This window comes from Equus asinus, chromosome 8 (assembly GCF_041296235.1).
Source record: "Equus asinus isolate D_3611 breed Donkey chromosome 8, EquAss-T2T_v2, whole genome shotgun sequence".
Classification (NCBI taxonomy): Eukaryota; Metazoa; Chordata; class Mammalia; order Perissodactyla; family Equidae; genus Equus; species Equus asinus.
This window is the reverse complement of record NC_091797.1, coordinates 78,348,885-78,365,549: the sequence shown is the minus strand read 5'-3', so window position 1 is coordinate 78,365,549 and position 16,665 is coordinate 78,348,885. Positions and strand designations below refer to the sequence as shown.

At 45.1% G+C, this 16,665-nt stretch overlaps 1 protein-coding gene across 9 annotated transcripts in view; it reads right to left on the bottom strand.

Annotated features, from left to right (window-relative positions):
• Positions 1-16,665, bottom strand: part of ACAD10 (acyl-CoA dehydrogenase family member 10) — a 50,771-nt gene that overhangs the window by 19,942 nt on the left and 14,164 nt on the right. For all 9 annotated transcript variants that reach the window (XR_011505334.1, XM_014858664.3, XM_070516063.1 and 6 more), the window contains 6 exons: positions 14,709-14,867; positions 13,837-13,996; positions 12,469-12,610; positions 8,241-8,309; positions 5,631-5,812; positions 333-483 (listed from right to left, as the gene is read on the bottom strand). Coding sequence is in view for 8 of the 9 variants with exons in the window: in XM_014858664.3 (XP_014714150.1) it covers positions 333-483; positions 5,631-5,812; positions 8,241-8,309; positions 12,469-12,610; positions 13,837-13,996; positions 14,709-14,867 (863 nt within the window). In the remaining variant the exon portion in view is untranslated. The remainder of the gene's footprint in view (positions 1-332; positions 484-5,630; positions 5,813-8,240; positions 8,310-12,468; positions 12,611-13,836; positions 13,997-14,708; positions 14,868-16,665) is intronic.

Here is a 16,665-nt window from a genome sequence, read left to right as displayed (position 1 = left end):
AATAATTGCTGTCCCTGTTGATCACCACGCAGTTTTGAAGGAGTTTGTTATGCGGTAGTAATGACTGGAGCACACACTCGCACCTTCAGACCTAGGGCTGGTATTAACTCCTGCAGTGGCACAGGACAGCCCCCATCAAAAAGAACTGGGCCAAAACGTCAACAGTGCCAAGGCTGAGAACCGTGCCTTAAAAGGCCGTGCACGGGCAGGTCCTTCGTAACGGGAACACTCAGCCGTAAGACGGGCCAAGACAAGCTGCTTCGTTTCCCCTTCAAGCGCCCTTCCCATCATTTCCCCATCACAATATCCACCCCTCCTCGGGCCGTGTCTACCTGAAGTCCCCATGCACCACCGTGGTCTTCTGCTGCCTGGGAAGGTGCAGCGGCAGCCATTTGATGAGCCTCTCCATAGCCGGGATGGTGCTGGTTTCTGAGGCTCGATACTGCTTAATCCACGTTTGCACCTGGCGTGGAATATAGTCCCCTGAGGGAAAGAGGAGTAGAACACGGTGGGCCATTTCAACAACCTCCAAACATTTTGAAAATTAGCCAGTGCAGTGAAACCCTCTGTACTGCTCTGTGGCATCATCTTCCTATGATGGAGAACTTCCCATATGGTGCTCCTGTCACCCCCATGTGGAAGCTCCCAGCTGTATTGTCCTGGCTGGATCAGTGTGATCTGGGCACTGTTCCCGGCCACATGGACTCTAAGCCTGATCCCCGGCCCTCTCAGAGATCCTATGAGCTTCCTAACAGCTTTTAATAAATTCCTTTTGGTTAAACAACAGTGGTTGGCTAAAAGCATGGACTGCCTGGGTCGGAATTTCAGCTCTGCCATTCTCTAACTGTGTGATCTCAGGCAGGTTACTTAACCTCTCTGTGCCTTAGTTTCACTATCCATGAGATGGTCTTCTTAGAGTTGCTGGGAGGATAAAATATGTAAAGCCCCTGGAACTGTTCCTGGCATGCAGTAAGCAGTACATGAGTATGTGCTATCACCGTTTAGTTGTTTGTTAAGAAACCCAAGAGACAGCACAGTTGAGAAACTTGCAAGCTATATCTGGGACCAGACACCGGCAGGAGTTCTAGAGTCAACCTGGCTCACAGTCAAGGTCTTCAATGGGTTTAACCCCTCTGGCCTCCACTGCTTTATTTGTGTGCGTACACTGACACCCATATTCATAGGACTGTTGTGAAGTCTACATGACATCCACATACAGCAGGCCACATACACTGCTGGCACACAAGGCTGCTCAATGAATGCTGGCCATTATTATTGTCAATTGTTAACTGTCACTATTAATATAATGAATAAACAATGTATAGGTCTCTGGTTCTGAGCCAAGCCTTCACCCCTCATCGGAGAGAAAAATGGTTCCAGAGGCCGAAGGTTTTAAAGACGAGGATGGAGAGATCAAGCTCCCTCTGTGCAGTCCACTGCATGCACGCGTGAAGCCTCTGGATACCTGCCCTTCAGCTGAGCCATGAGAGATGGAGACCAAAATCCACAAGAATTTAACCCAAAACAAATCAAGCCTTTAGAACTAGCTTCTAGGGGCCAGCCCTGTGGCTGAGTGGTTAAGTTTGTGCACTCCGCTCCAGCGGCCCAGGGTTTCGCTGGTTCGGATCCTGGGCGTGGACATGGCACTGCTCATCAAGCCACGCTGAGGCGGCATCCCACATGCCACAGCTAGAAGGACCCACAACTAAGAATATACACTATGTACCGGGGGGCTTTGGGAGAAAAAGGAAAAAATAAAATCTTTAAAAAAAAAAAAAAAAGAACTAGTTTCTAGTTCTCAAGAGTCATAGGAAATAGAAGAAAGCAGTAAATGAAACCATAAGGAGCTAACAGACAAATCTATAAGACAACTGGCTGGCGTTTCAAAAAATTCACTTAAAAAAACAGGTAGGAGGAGGGATTATTCTAGATTCCTTGATCGGACACCGATTTGGGAAAAAGAAAACCCACTTATAAAACATATTCAGGGGAGGGCCCAGCCCTGTGGCCAAGTGGTTAGAGCTCTGTGTGCTTGGCTTCGGCAGCCTGGGTACGTGGGTTTGGAACCTGGGTAGGGACCCACTCCACTCACCCACCACCCTGTGGAGGTGTCCCACATACAAAATGATGGAGGAAGCTTGGAAACAGATGTTAGCTCAGGGCCATTCCTCCTCAGCAAAAACAAAAACAAAAATAAGTAATAATAAAAAAGATATTCCAGGGATAAGGAGGAAATCTAAATATGGACTGGGTTTTAGATATTCTAGTAAAATGGTAAATTTTCTTGGATGTGGTAATGGGATTGGGGAATATGCTTATTTTTAGGAAATACACACAAATATTTGGGAGTGAAGTGTCACGGTCTCTACAACATTTTTTTTTTTTTTGAGGAGGATTAGCCCTGAGCTCACATCTGCTGCCAATCCTCCTCTTTTTGCTGAGGAAGACTGGCCCTGAGCTAACATCCATGCCCGTCTTCCTCTACTTTATGTGGGACGCCTACCACAGCATGGCTTGCCAAGCGGTGCCATGTCCACACCCAGGATCCGAACCAGCAAACCCCGGGGCCAGCGAGAAGCAGAACGTGCACACCTAACTGCTGTGGCACCGGGACAGCCCCATGGTCTCTATGACTTTGTTAATTGTGCAGATACATATTTAGACAGAGAGAGAGAGACAGATAAGTGAATATGGCAAAAGTTAACCATTGTTAAAATTAATAGTGGGTATTTATTCATTGTACTATTTCAAGTTTCTGTAAGTTTGAAAATTCTCATAAGAAGTCCAATACAAAAACCACAGGCACTGAGCCTTTCAGGAAGAAGACTCTCGGGAAAATTTCCTATATGGATTTGGGACCCCCGGCCACCCCATACCCACCAATCCGGCTGCACACATCCGCTTCTCGTGGGAAGCAAATGCAGCTGTCCCTCTGGCTCTGTTGGCCGCTGGTCCCGAGCAGGCCCGCCAAGGCGCTGAAATGTCCTTCCCAAAGCGCCTGCCCCTCTGGGATGAGAAAAGAAGACCCTGTGCTCCCTGCAGGTCCTTAGTGGAAAGCTTCTTTGTGATAATTAGACTGTACCTAACGGGTCTTTGTCAAAAGGCTCTTTTGATTAAAAACCATGTTTGTGTGCTTTTTTCCCCTTTTTTTAAACAAATTTAAATGTGTTCTCTTGAATAGATAATACATTCACATGGCTTGAAATTAAAGTGACAAAAGGGAATGCAGTGAAGTCTTTCTCCCACCCTTCTGCCCAGCCACTCAGCTCTTTTTCCCCAAAGGAAACCCACATGACCCATCTCTTAGGTATCCTTTTGGAGTCTTTCTTCACTTGTGCAAGCAAACATGTAAATTTATTCAAATATTTAAATTTATTCAAATATACTCCATTTTACACAAATGGGAGTATCTAAATATAGCCAATGCCCCGCCCAGCAGCTGGGTTCCTGACATAACTTGAGAAATTGCAGGATTCTTGAAAAGGAAGATCTGACGTCCCTGTAGCTGGATCAGTGAATCTGAAATACGATGAAGCCACTTTAGGCTATCAGGCTCAAAACACAGCCAGTTGCCCAGGAAGCTGGCTTGGGTCACATGAAATCACACCAGATTTCTGCTTTGTGTCTTCATGCTAAGAAGTCAGTGGCAAGAGCATCAAAACAGTCCACTTAAAAAATAAAAGGCAAAGGGTCCACTCAGACAGCACATGAGAGAGCCTTCCTAAGCTGCTCTCTCTCCAGGGCAGGATGGCTCACTGCCCAGTGCTCCATCTGCATGAGGCTGTCTTCACTCAAAGCACTGCGACGGCTGCCATCATCTGCTTTTCACATCAGCCCTGTGAGGGAGGCAGGGCAGGGCTTTTGTACAGAAACCTAACCATTGAGAAAACTATGACAAAGTAATGTGACTTGCCCAAGGTCACTCGACAACCTAGCATCTGACTTCTGGCCCAGTGCTCTTTCCATCTTGAAACAATGGATCAATATAGGCAACATCTGTTGTCTTTGCCTTCTGGCCCTTTTACTGGTCACTAGGGCTGCCAGACAAAATACAGGAGACCTCGTTACATTTGAATTTCAGATAAACAAATACATTTTTAGCATATTCCCCAATGCGACCACCAAGACCCCGACTGAATCTGTATCTCTGGTCAAGAGGTTGGAATAGAAGGGGATGACATGGAGCTGACTGCACTTGGGAGGGTGGAGGACCCCTCAGTTTGGGCTGGGAAGTCAGCAAGCCTGCTCGTTGGAGCAAAGTGTCTCCAACTGTTAGTTACGGAGACTCGGATCATGCACCTGTGAGTGGTAGAACTTCAGGGAACTCGGCAGAAACGTGTTAAGAAGAGGATGGACACTGGACATAGATTGTAGCCTTGGATAGAGTCCTACAGAAAACAGGCACGTTTTGGTCAAAAGCAGAGAAAGAAGAAAGTACAGCTTAGCTGAGAGACTGTTTTTGACGATGGCCAGGAATCCACCCTGGTCAAGAGTCAGATAACCTTGAACTCTGCAGGGCAGAAGAAGTGAAATTCTTGGGCTTGTGCTAAAGTTTTTGTGCAAAGGCATTAAGACAATTGTGATGATGGTTATAAAACTGTGTGTGTTTGTCAAAATTCACAGAACGCTACACTTCAATACACCTGACTTAAAAAAAAAAAAGGGGGCCAGCCCCGTGGCCGAGGGGTTAAATTCACGCACTCCACTTGGGCGGCCCAGGGTTTCACTGGTTCTGATCCTGGGTGCGGACACGGCACCGCTCATCAGACCACGCTGAGGTGGCGTCCCACATGCCACAACTAGAAGGACTCACAACTAAGAATATACAGCTGTGTACTAGGCGGCTTTGGGAAGGAAAAAAATTTAAAAATCTTTAAAAAAAAAAAGAAAAAACCTGACAATACCAAATGCTGGCAAGGATGAGGAGCAACTGGAACTTTCAGACATTAAAAAAAGGCAGAAGCAAACTATATCAACAAAACACCCTGGGCATAATGGCAATTAAAAAATCTATCCCTGTTGAAAAGAATAGTTAGGAGGGGGGCCAGCCCGGTGGTGCAGCAGTTAAGTTTGCACGTTCCGCTTCAGCAGGCCTGGGGTTTGCCAGTTCAGATCCCGGGTGTGGACCTACACACCACTTGTCAAGCCATGCTGTGGCAGGCATCCCACATATAAAGTAGAGGAAGATGGGCACAGATGTTAGCTCAGGGCCAATCTTCCTCAGCAAAAAAGAGGACTGGTGGCAGATGTTAGCTCAGGGCTAATCTTCCTCAAAAAAAAAAAGAAAAAAAGAAGAACAGTTAGGAGGAAGGGTGAAAAATGGAGAAGTAAGTATCTTAAATACCGTCGGTCTGTATCAGAGAAAAGTAAGATTTAAATGATCTAGTGAGATAAAAGTTGCAGAGAAGAGAGATTCTGTTGTCCGTGACAGGATCTATCCCAGGACAAAATGTCTACAAAAGCGACACCTCCATCAAACGGGAACTGGACTTGCAAGTAGGAAGCTAATAAGCCCACCTCACATTTAGCAAGCGCTTGGTACGTTAGCACCCTGACACTGTGCAAACCCTAAAAGCAGAGGCACGAATGAGGAATCAATCAGCGCAAAAGACAGGCGGCCTCCTGCTCACCAGGCTTCCCATAGTCTTCCAGGCCGGTGGCCTTGAGGTCCACGCTGTGAATCTGGCACAAGACTCTGTTCATGGCCGTGTATATGGCCCTCCTCTGGCTGGGCTCCAAGCCTGGCAGAGAGGGGTCTTTGTAGACGAGGCCTGGGCAGTACTCCATCAGATAGAAGGGGGTGCCGACGATCCTGGGAGGGACACAGACAGGGTGTTTCATGGCCCACAACACGGCAGGCTGCGAGTCCTGGCACCGCTCTTTCTGTCCTGTATGGACGCTTTGAGTGCTGGGGAAGGAGCGCAAACTCAGAGCACCGGACATGTGCTTCTTCCTCTGCACACAAGCACGGGGGGTTAGAAGTACCCCCTGGCCAGACCAGTCCCCCGGCACAGCCCTGTCTGGACTTCTCTGCCAGCACACCGCTCTTCTCTCCAGTCCACTTGCAGCCGTGGAACTGGCTGAAGTGCAATAGTACAGGAGAGCTGCACGTTGAGGGAAGGGGCCTGAGTCCTACAGAACCAGGTTTAAATCCCATCTCTGCCCTTCCTAGCAGTGCGATCCTGAGAGACTTCCTAACCCTCTCTGAGCTTTGTTTTTTCAATCTGTAAACTTCAAAGGGTAGTTGTAAGAATTAAGGGCAGGGCTGGCCAGCAGTGCAGCGGTTAAGTTCGCACATTCCGCTTCAGTGGCCCAGGTTCGCACATGGCTCTGCATGGCAAGCCACGCTGTGGCAGGTGCCCCACATATAAAAAAAAAGTAACAGGGCCAGCTCCATGGCCGAGTGGTTAAGTTCGTGCGCTCCGCTGCCGCGGCCCAGGGTTTGGATCCTGGGTGCGGACATGGCACCGCTCGTCTGGCCACATTGAGGCAGTGACCCACGTCCCACAACTAGAAGGACCCACAACTAGGATATACAACTATGTACAGGGGGGGTTTGGGGAGATAAAACAGTTGTTAGCCCAGGTGCCAATCTTTAAGGAAAAAAAAAAAAGTAGAGGAAGATGGGCATGGATGTTAGCTCAGGGCCAGTCTTCCTCAGCAAAAAGAGGAGGATTGGTGGCAGATGTTAGCTCAGGGCTAATCTTCCTCAAAAAAAAAAAAAAAGAATTAAGGGAGTAAATATATATGGAGTGCATGGCACTCATGTCTGGTTCCAATGAGGGTTCAAGAAATATCCCTTCTTCTTATCGTTATTTTTATCTTTATCCAGTAATATGGATGGCACATATACCACCCTATAGTATTAAAGGGACACACCAAAATGTCATTAATCCATGTATTAGTCACTACTAGAAATCAGTTTACTATTCCAAAAAGTTGTTTTGAAAGTTCACCATTATAACTGCTGATCATCACTTGAACATGGGCTAGATATTAAATTATTGTTAATTATCTTAAGCGTAATAATGCTGCTGTGATTATAAAAGAAAATGTCTTTATTCTTAGGAGATGTATGCAACTTACTTTGAAAGGTTCAGCCAAAAATAATTTATATATATATAAAATATACTTATTTATTCTATACAATATTTATAAAGTAATTATTTTCTAAAATTATTTTATGTAATGATTACTATTTATATAAAATTATTTTATATATATTATACGCACACACATATATACAGTACACATATGCATACATACAGATAGATAGAAAGCAAATGTGGCAAAATGTTAACGTTTTAATTTAGAAGTGTAAATGGGTGCTCATTATACTATTTTTTCCTTCTTTCAACTTTTCTGTATGTTTCAAAATTTTCATAATTAAAAAGTTGACGGGCCAGCTCAGTGGCCCAGCGTTTAACTTCACATGCCCCACTTTGGTGGCCCAGGTTTCGCCAGTTTGGATCCCAGGCGCGGATCTATGCACTGTTTGTCAAGCCATGCTGTGGCAGGCATTGCACATATAAAATAGAGGAAGATGCGCACGGATGTTAGCTCAGGGCCAGTCCTCCTCAGCAAAAAGAGGAGGAGTGGTAGCAGATGTTAGCTCAGGGCTAATCTTCCTCAAAAAAAAAAGAAATATCTAAAATCAATAACCTACATTTCCATCTTAGGAAGTTAGAGTGAGAAGAGCAAATGAAACCCAAATCAAGGTGAAGAAAAAATATTTCAAAAAATAATAACAATAATTAAAAAGTTGAGAAAAAAGAGACTCAAAAAGCATATTACAAAGCAGTTTAAAAAAAGTTCAGAAAGATTACAACAAAAAATTAACAAAGGCAAACAACATGAAACTAAACAGATCTATATTTTTAGAATGCTAAAAAAGATGTTCTCTATCAATTCTCACAAAAGCAGGTATTTTTCTCTTTCTTTTTTTTTTTTAAAGATTTCAGCCATCTGTTTTATTTCATTATTATTTTTTTTTTGCGTGTGTTGAGTGCAGAATGTGCACCCTCAACTGCTGCGCCACCAGGCCGGCCCCTCTTTCTCTTTCAAGATAAAGATTCGGGAACTTCTAGGGGAGGTTGCTATAAAGTCTCTTTTCTCTCCTACCCAAATTTTATTTGTCTTTACTCTGGCAAATTGCACTTTGAGTTAGTATACCAACCATATATGGGCTTTTCTCCTCTGCAGCCTGAATACGCAATAAAAAAAATCAATCTGAACATTACCTTGAGTCTTCACAGAGGCCAAGAACTTTGGGAACAGGCACTCCAGCTTTCGCAAGGGCTCTCATTATCCTGCCAGAACAAAGGAAAACGGGCGTCACTGCTAAGTGCACTGATGAGACTCCTTGAAATTATTTTCCTGATTTAAAAATTAGTACATGCAGAAATTGAAATGGAATTCTAAAAAATATTCAACCGTGCCAAAAGTAGGCAAGAAAAACAAAAAACAGCGGAAACAAACAAAAAACAAATAATGACATTATAGACCTAAATCAAACACATCAATTATTACATTCAGTTTAATAGACTAAACATTCCAGTTCAAAGACAGAAATTGTCATACCGGATAGAAAAGCAAGACCAAACTATACGCTATCTACAAGAGACATGCTGTAAATATAAAAACATAGATAGAAAAAAGAAAAAGTAGAAAAAATGCAAGAATGGAAACGGAAGTACCATGCAATTGGCAAGCATAAGAAAGCTGGCATAGCTATATTAATAATCAGAAAAAAAGCCCAAGGACTTGGAAATCATATAAGGCACTTCCACATAAGCCAGAGATCAAAGCAGGAATCCTAAGGGAAATTGGAAAATATTTCAAACTGTAATAATAAAAATACAGGATGTCAAAATTTGTGAGATGCAGACACGCTTAGAAAGTAATTTATAACTTTAAATAACCATATTAGAAAAGAAGGAAGATTTTAAATCAACGGCCTAAGGTTACACCTAAGAAGGTAAAAATAAAGCCAGAGTGAGCAGATGGAAGGGGCAAAGGTGAGAGCAGAGATAAACGAGACAGAAAACAAACTATTTGTTTGATTTAACAAAACCAAACACTGGTTCTTTGAAAAGATCAACACAACTGCTAAAGCCCCAGCTGGAGTGATGAGAGACAGAATACGAATTATCAGTCAATACCAGGAATGATAAAGAGGGGAACTCACTGCAGATCACACACACACGTTAAAAGGATAAGAAAGGAATATCATGAACAATAAATTTGATAGCTTAGACAAAAGCGACAAATTCCTTGGAAACTACAACTTACCAAAACTGAAACAAGATGAAATAAAATATCTGAACAGCCCAATCTTTTTAAAATTGAATTCATAATCAAAAACCTTTTCCTAAGGAAAACTCCAGGCTCATGGGTTTACCGGTAAATTCGATGAAACATTTAAGGAAGAACTTTTTAAACAGAAAAAGAATGACTCCGTTTTATCACCGGCAATTGGCTCCTGCTTTTGCCTGGAGTGTCCTTTCCCCTCTTTAAGTTCTGATGATGACACCTAGACCTTCTTTCAGGAGACAGCTCTCCCCTACTGTAGGTCCACATGGTTTGGGTGGGACTGACCCAACACCAGGGATGGGCATAAGACCCACATATGACCAATCTGAACAAGGCATCCTCCTGACCACAGAGACTGGTTCAGGGACAAACCTGCCACCCAGGATGGGCCAATGAGTCAGTCACGGGAAGTATGCTGGAATGTTAACTGGGGTTACTGAGGAAAGAAAGTTGAGAGATGGAGAGAGAGAGAATGAATGGGTCCTGATGACATTATTTGGGCCCCTGAATCCAGCCATGCCTAAAAGATTTAAATTATGAAGCCAAGAAATTTTACCCCCCTCTTCTTTTTTTTTTAATGCTTAAGTCAGGCTAGGTGGGTTTCTGTCACTTGTAACTGAAGACTACTACTAACATGCTACCCAAACATGACCATGGTAAACATTTTGGGTGTTCCTTTCCAATTTTTCTTCTTTTCTTTTCTTTTTTTTGGTAAGGGAGATTGGCCCTGAGCTAACATCTGTTGCCAATCTTCCTCTTTTTTGCTTGAGGAAGATTGTCCCTGAGCTAACATCCGTGCCAGTCTTCCTTTATTTTGTATGTGGGATGCCGCCACAGCATGGCCCAACGAGCGGTGTGTAGTTCTTAGCCCAGGATGTGAACCCCAGGCTGCCAATGTGGAGTGCACGAACCTAACCACTGTGCCACTAGGCCAGCCCCTCCTTTCCAATATTTTTGTTTCTATGCATAAGTCTTAAAAAAAATAGCTAAGATACTATGTATACTTTGTATCTGTTTTTATTACTTTAAAATTTTATCATACACATTTTTGTGTTATTATAGGCATACTTTTATTGGCTGCAGTAATAGCATAATCATTAAGGCTGGGCTATGGACTCTCACAGTCCCTGGGGTGAAGCCAGATTCCATCACTCACAGGTTAGGTGTATGTCCTGGGCGTGGTGCTTTAAGCCTCACTTTCCTCATCTGTAAAATGAGGATCAGAGTAGTAACACGTCACGGAGTTGTTGTGAGAGTGTTTTGAATCAATGCACTCAAAGCATTTATCCAAGTGCGTGATGCATACTAAACCCTCGATGAACGTTAGCTGGTAACGACTACTGTTGTTGCAACAAATGGATATACCTAGGTTTACTTAATCATTTCCCGATTATGGGACTTTTAGGGTGTTTCCAATTTTTTATTATAAAAAACACTGTGGTGAACATATAAATACATAAAGCTGTCTTCCCTATTTAGAATTATTTTTTTAAGAGAGATCCCTTAATTGGAATTATTAAGTCTAAAAGTAAGACTACTCTGAGGTGTTTAATAAGTTATCTCATACTGTTTTCTAAAACAGTTGTTCAAATTTACATTTGCATTTTGTAGGCAGATACTATATTACGTTTCATCTTCAAATGCACATTTTATTCCTTTACTAAAGTGGAAATTACATGCATTCCTGGACTTTTGGAATGTCATTCTAGCACTCCAGAATTCCTCAGTACCTCTGTACTGAGGAACTCTCTCTAATCATTAGAATGACTATCATTAGAATGATTAGAGAGAGTTCACAAGCAGGATGCATACAACAGAGTGCTGGTTTTACTTTTTTTTTTGCTGAGAAAGAGTCACCTTGAACTAACATCTGTTGCTAATCTTCCTCTTTTTTTGCTTGAGGAAGATTAGTCCTTTACTAACATCTGTGCCAGTCTTCCTCTATTTTGTATGTGTGTCACTGCCTCAGCATAGCTGATTAGTGGTGTAGGTCTGTGCCCAGGATCCGAACCCATGAACCCAGGCCGCAGAAGTGGAGCAGGCTGGACTTAACCACTAGGCCATGGGGCTGGCCCTTGGTTTTACACTTTTAGGGTCTCTCTTGTGTAAATACATACCTGCTATTTTGTGGGCACACATACAAACGCTCAGAAACTGCTACAGGTTTTCCTGCAGACAAACCCCTAACTTCATAACCGTCAAGCATCAGTCTCTGCAACACTTGGAGGAGTCAGATTCCAGGACCAAGAAGTGCAGGGGAGAGATAGTGAGCGGCGACAACCAGGGGGCCGGGAGCTGAAAGCACTCCTTTCTTATCACTCTCTGCAACTTTCCTCTGCAGAGCACGACAGGCAGGAAGGCAGGAAAGAGGAAGACGAGGAGGGAGTCTCCGGGAGAGGAAGCCCCACTCGAGAGCCCATTCACAGCTTCGAGCCCATTCACAGCTTCGACACTCACTCTCCAAGAGAATTGCAGCTGGTTTTTTTCAAACTAATATGTTTAAATTCTCCTGTATGCAAAGCAAACTATTTTATTTGGAATGGGTTGTAGTATATTTACTCTTTGAAATATTTTATTATGGAAAATTTCAACCATATATAAAAGAAGAGAGATTCATGTAATGAGCCCCATGAACAGTTTCAACAACAATCAACTCATGGCCACGCTTGTTTGGGCCACAGCCCCGCTAATAGACTGCTTTTAAGATGAAAGGGTAAGACTAAAGAGTATCTCAGGCCAGCCCTGGTGGCCATTGGTTAAGTTAGAAGTGCTCTGCTTTGGTGGTCTGGGTTCAGTTCCTGGGCGGGACCTACACCACCTGTCTGTCAGTGGCTGTGCTGTGGCAGTGGCTCACAGACAAAAAGAGGAAGATTGGCAACAGATGTTAGCTCAGAGCGAATCTTCCTCAGAAAAAAAAAAAAAAAAAGAATATCTCACTAACACCTTTTTTAATCTAGAGGTTCCAAAAAAAAGTCTAGTTTAAGTATAGACAAGAGAAAACAAACTTCTGAATAAAATTAGGTTACATGTTCTTATTTGAAATAATTTTGGAGAGTCACACTTGTAGTTTCAAATGTCTCAAGGCACTCCAATGGAGTGCTCAGGGATAAGCTGCGGAGGCTGGTGGGCGAGTGCACTCTGTGCCTGGGGATCTACCTGAACTCTCTCTCTACTGCATGGGCGGATGGCAGGAGTGTCCCCGGGGGTTTCTTCCTCAGAACCAGCTGATGGTTTGCCAGCCTGATGTAGTAAGTCGGATTTGACTGCCCGTGCTCAAACTGAAGGAGTTCCATTGGGCCTGCAAGGGTGAAAACAAAGAAAACTCAAACCAGCTCCGGAGCACAGATCTGGACAGACGTGCTTTCTTTTTAATGAGTCCCGCATTCGGGATGCAGAATATCCTATTTGGGATGCACCATAAGAAAAGCACCTCCTGCCTGGGTACCAGAAGTGACTGAATCCCAGGCTTACCCTGCCTGCTCGGGCCCAGAATCACCTGCCGTCCATGTGGCAGAGGTCGCTCAATTTACACTACAATAACTTCTCACTTTGTGCGGGTGTCCTATTTGGTCCCTCTTGCCAGCTCCTGCTCCGTGGAGAAAAGCTTTTTCGTTCTGTCTATCAGCCACAAGCACAGCCATGGCAACCCATCCTGCTAAATGGAACGCTTCGAGCCTGAGGATGAAAAGCATCCTTGTGCGTCCCTCGGCCCATGCTCGGCCAAATGCCGCCTGACACTGGCGCTCTGCAGAGGCCTGCAGCTCGAGCCAAAGCCGCCTTCATGAGGTGCACTTTCCCACCCCAGCGGGTGGAACTCTGTGGCTCCCTGACAGAAACTTCCTAATTAACCCGCAGCTTCAGAACAAGGCTGAACTCTGGATGGAGATTCACTTCACTCGGTCAGAAGAGCAGGGAGGGAGTTTGCAGGAGCTAGCTGGCCTGGGCAGAAAGGGCCCCTGAGCTCTGCAGAAGCGCTACAAACAACCCCACCACTGGAAAACACCATAAGGTGAAGCGCCACACAGAAAGACTTCTTCAAGGATCCAGTGAGTGAGGCGCAACTGTGTCACCAGGTAGAAACTTCAGAAGCTCAGGAGGCACTTGTTTTTCTGAGGGTAGAATGTGAAGAACAAGAGAGAGAACTTTGAAGAGATGGAGACAACTTGTCACATTTTAAATTCATGCAACTTCTAAGTCACCCTCACAAAAGAGGCTGTCATCTCAAAAAACTCAGAAACGCTTCAACGCCCCCGGGCACAGCTGGCGGCCTGGCCTCAAGTTCCCCTCCTCCTCTGCTGCTGCCACTCCACACTCTCGGGGGTAGGGGGAAGTACACTTGGGGACCCACAGAAAAGGAGGTTCATGCTTTTTCCCCAAGCAAAACTGAAAGCAGCACTCGGATCCGCTGGGCCCACGGCTCTCCTCACCACAGCGCCTCTCTGTCCCCAGCACATTCCACCAGGGTTTGACTGTGAGGACCAGACTGAAGGGGTAGCCTTTACCAAAATACAAAAACTTCAATACCTGTGGTTTGGGTCCCCAGGAAGTCTCGGAGGTACTTCTTCAAGGAATCTTTTGGAATTTCCATGGTCTTTCTCACAGGCCGAGTGTTTGGAATCACCTTTCTCAATGTAAAACCCAAAAGAGTTTCCAGTTCCTTTACTGCAGTCTCTGGGTCATCAACCTGGTTTCAAAGAGAGAAGTGAACAGGTACCACCGTCAACCCTGACCTCTCCTCCTGTCTGCTCCCTAAGAGGGGAGTTTTTCAGAGGGAAATATCCACGGAGTCAGCTCTCTGAGCAAGGACTCTGGAGCCAGGATATTCAGCTAATGAGGAAGCCGTGGAATGAGTTTCCTCATCCTAATCACATTAAACTGTCTTCTCTGCTGGGAAGAGCCCGGTTAAGAGGCTACGATACTCCCTCACGCAGGAGGACAGAACGTCGTGCTGCAGCATCCACTCCGTCCCGGCGAGCCCATCAGCCTCACAGTGAAAACCCAAACAGAGAAAGCTGGACTGAGACCCTCTCTCATGTGGCTTCTCACGCTTCACAGCCATGACCTGCGGTGGCCTGTGTGGCTGCTAGAGCCTGGCTCCCCACCCAGAACAGCATCACTAGGACAGCCTGACTGCCATCCCAAAGGTCTTAAGCTATTCACCTCTTTGTGTAACTCTTTTCTCACACTGTCTTCTTAGTATGTGTTTGTCTGACTTCCCATTAAAAACACAAGCAGCTAGTCATATAGATTTCATAATTAATAAAACATAAAGACTATAGCAGCATGGGGGAAAGCCACTAAACTCAGCCACAACTAGGAATGTGAGAGGACTACGCAGAAATGCTTTAGGCTAGTGCCTGGCACACAGTAGGGGTTCAAAAAATAGTGACCATTACCTTAATGGTGCGAATACCAAGGCTGGCAGCTGCCTTTACATTCAGTCCAAGATCATCAAGAAAGATGGACTCAGAAGGCTGCAGGCCGAGCCGCTCCAAGCAGAGCTTGTATATCCTGGGGTCCGGCTTGCAGATACCCTCCAGGCAGGACTCCACGACCTGAGGGAAGCACAGGAATGAGAAGCGAATGTCCCAAATGTGGTGCTCCCACATGGACGCTGGTATAGTTTTTGAAAAGAAGAGCAGAGGAGGACAGTTGAGATTTGTTGTAACAAATAACTTAAGACTATTACAATACAGGGGCCAGCCCCATGGCCGAGTGGTTAAGTTCACATGCTCCACTTCGGCAGCTCAGGGTTTCATCGGTTCAGATCCCGGGTACGGACATGGCACCGTTTATCAGGCCATGCTGAGGCAGCGTCCACATGCCACAACTAGAATATACAACTATGTACTGGGCAGCTTTGGGGAGAAGAAGGAAAAAAAAGAGTGGCCACAGATGTTAGGTCAGGTGCCAATCTTTAAAAAGAAAAGAGTGTTATGATATAAAATGGTATTTTTTTTTTTTAAGATTGCCACCTGGGCTAACAAGTGTTGCCAATCTTCCTTTTCTTTTTTTTTCAAAGATTGGCACCTGGGCTAACAAGTGTTGCCAATCTTTTTTTTTTTTTTCTGCTTTATCTCCCCAAACCCCCCCCGTACACAGTTGTATATCTTAGTTGCACGTCCTTCTAGTTGTGGGATGTGGGACGCCACTTCAACGTGGCCTGACGAGCGGTGCCATGTCCGCGCCCAGGATCCAAACCCTGGGCCGCCACAGCGGAGCGTGTGAACTTAACCACTCGGCCATGGAGCCAGCCCCAATGGTATTGTTTTTTAAGTTGAGTGATTTGGAAATACTGAGTTACAACCTGGGGGCAAATTTAGAAAACCAAAGTTCTGGTTCAGACAGTGATCTTGTGCAAACAGCAAAGGCACGATGCGCCTCAGTTGCATCATCAGTAAAACAGGGACACTAACAGCCACCTTACCTGTCTTAGTGGTTGTTGTGAAACCTAAATGAAACTTGGATGATTTCCAAAATGACAAAGCATTTTGCTAGTATTAGATATTGTGGCTTCACAGAGCAGAAGAAAAGCTGGAAATTTCAGCTTTAGGGAAAGTATTTCACCATTTCTTCAGAAAGAAGGCACTGTTTACTGCTACAAAAGAGACATAACCTTAATGTCTATATTTCAGAAGTTAAAAAACAGCCACACTCAGTTCAGACAGATCAATCGCACAGGAGGGCTGTCGCAAAGAGACTGTCAGTGGCAAAGACACTGCTCCTTTCATGCCAAGAGCCTCCTACGCCAACAGCCTTGTTTCAGCCGTGTGTCTGATCTGGAACTGGGGGAGCGGCCGAGGGCTCAGGAGAACCCTGAAAAAGCCATCTCAGAGTCAGGCCCTCGCCGACCCAGCAACCCCAGGAAGTCCTCTCGCACCGTCCTCAGGGCTTAATCCTCTATAAAATGGGACTCACCTGGCCAGAGAGCCCAACAACCAATACCCTCTGGTCTACCCTAAGAATAGAACTGCGGTAAATCCCTGACTCGCTCCTGGAACGACCCCCCCTCTCCAAGACCAAGCACAAACCTGAGGGCCCCTCCCTCTACGCCACATTCGAATTATTCAGAGCTGGGTGAGAGCTGCCTTTTTAGGTAAATAAATGTCCTGCATAGACTGGACCTCTCTTTCCATTCTTCCTGTCTCCTAAGGACCTGAATGAGCCGAAGAAAACAAAGAGGCTCCTTCTAAAGCAAACGTCAAAAGTGGGTGGCAGAGAAGCTGGGTGTTTCAGCACCAATCACTGAATCAAGCTGCAGGAAAGTAGCACAGCTGTGCCCGGCCGAGAGAAGGGAGGAGAGAGGGGACAGAACCCATGGGGATGGGGCCAGGCTCTGACGGGCAGACATCT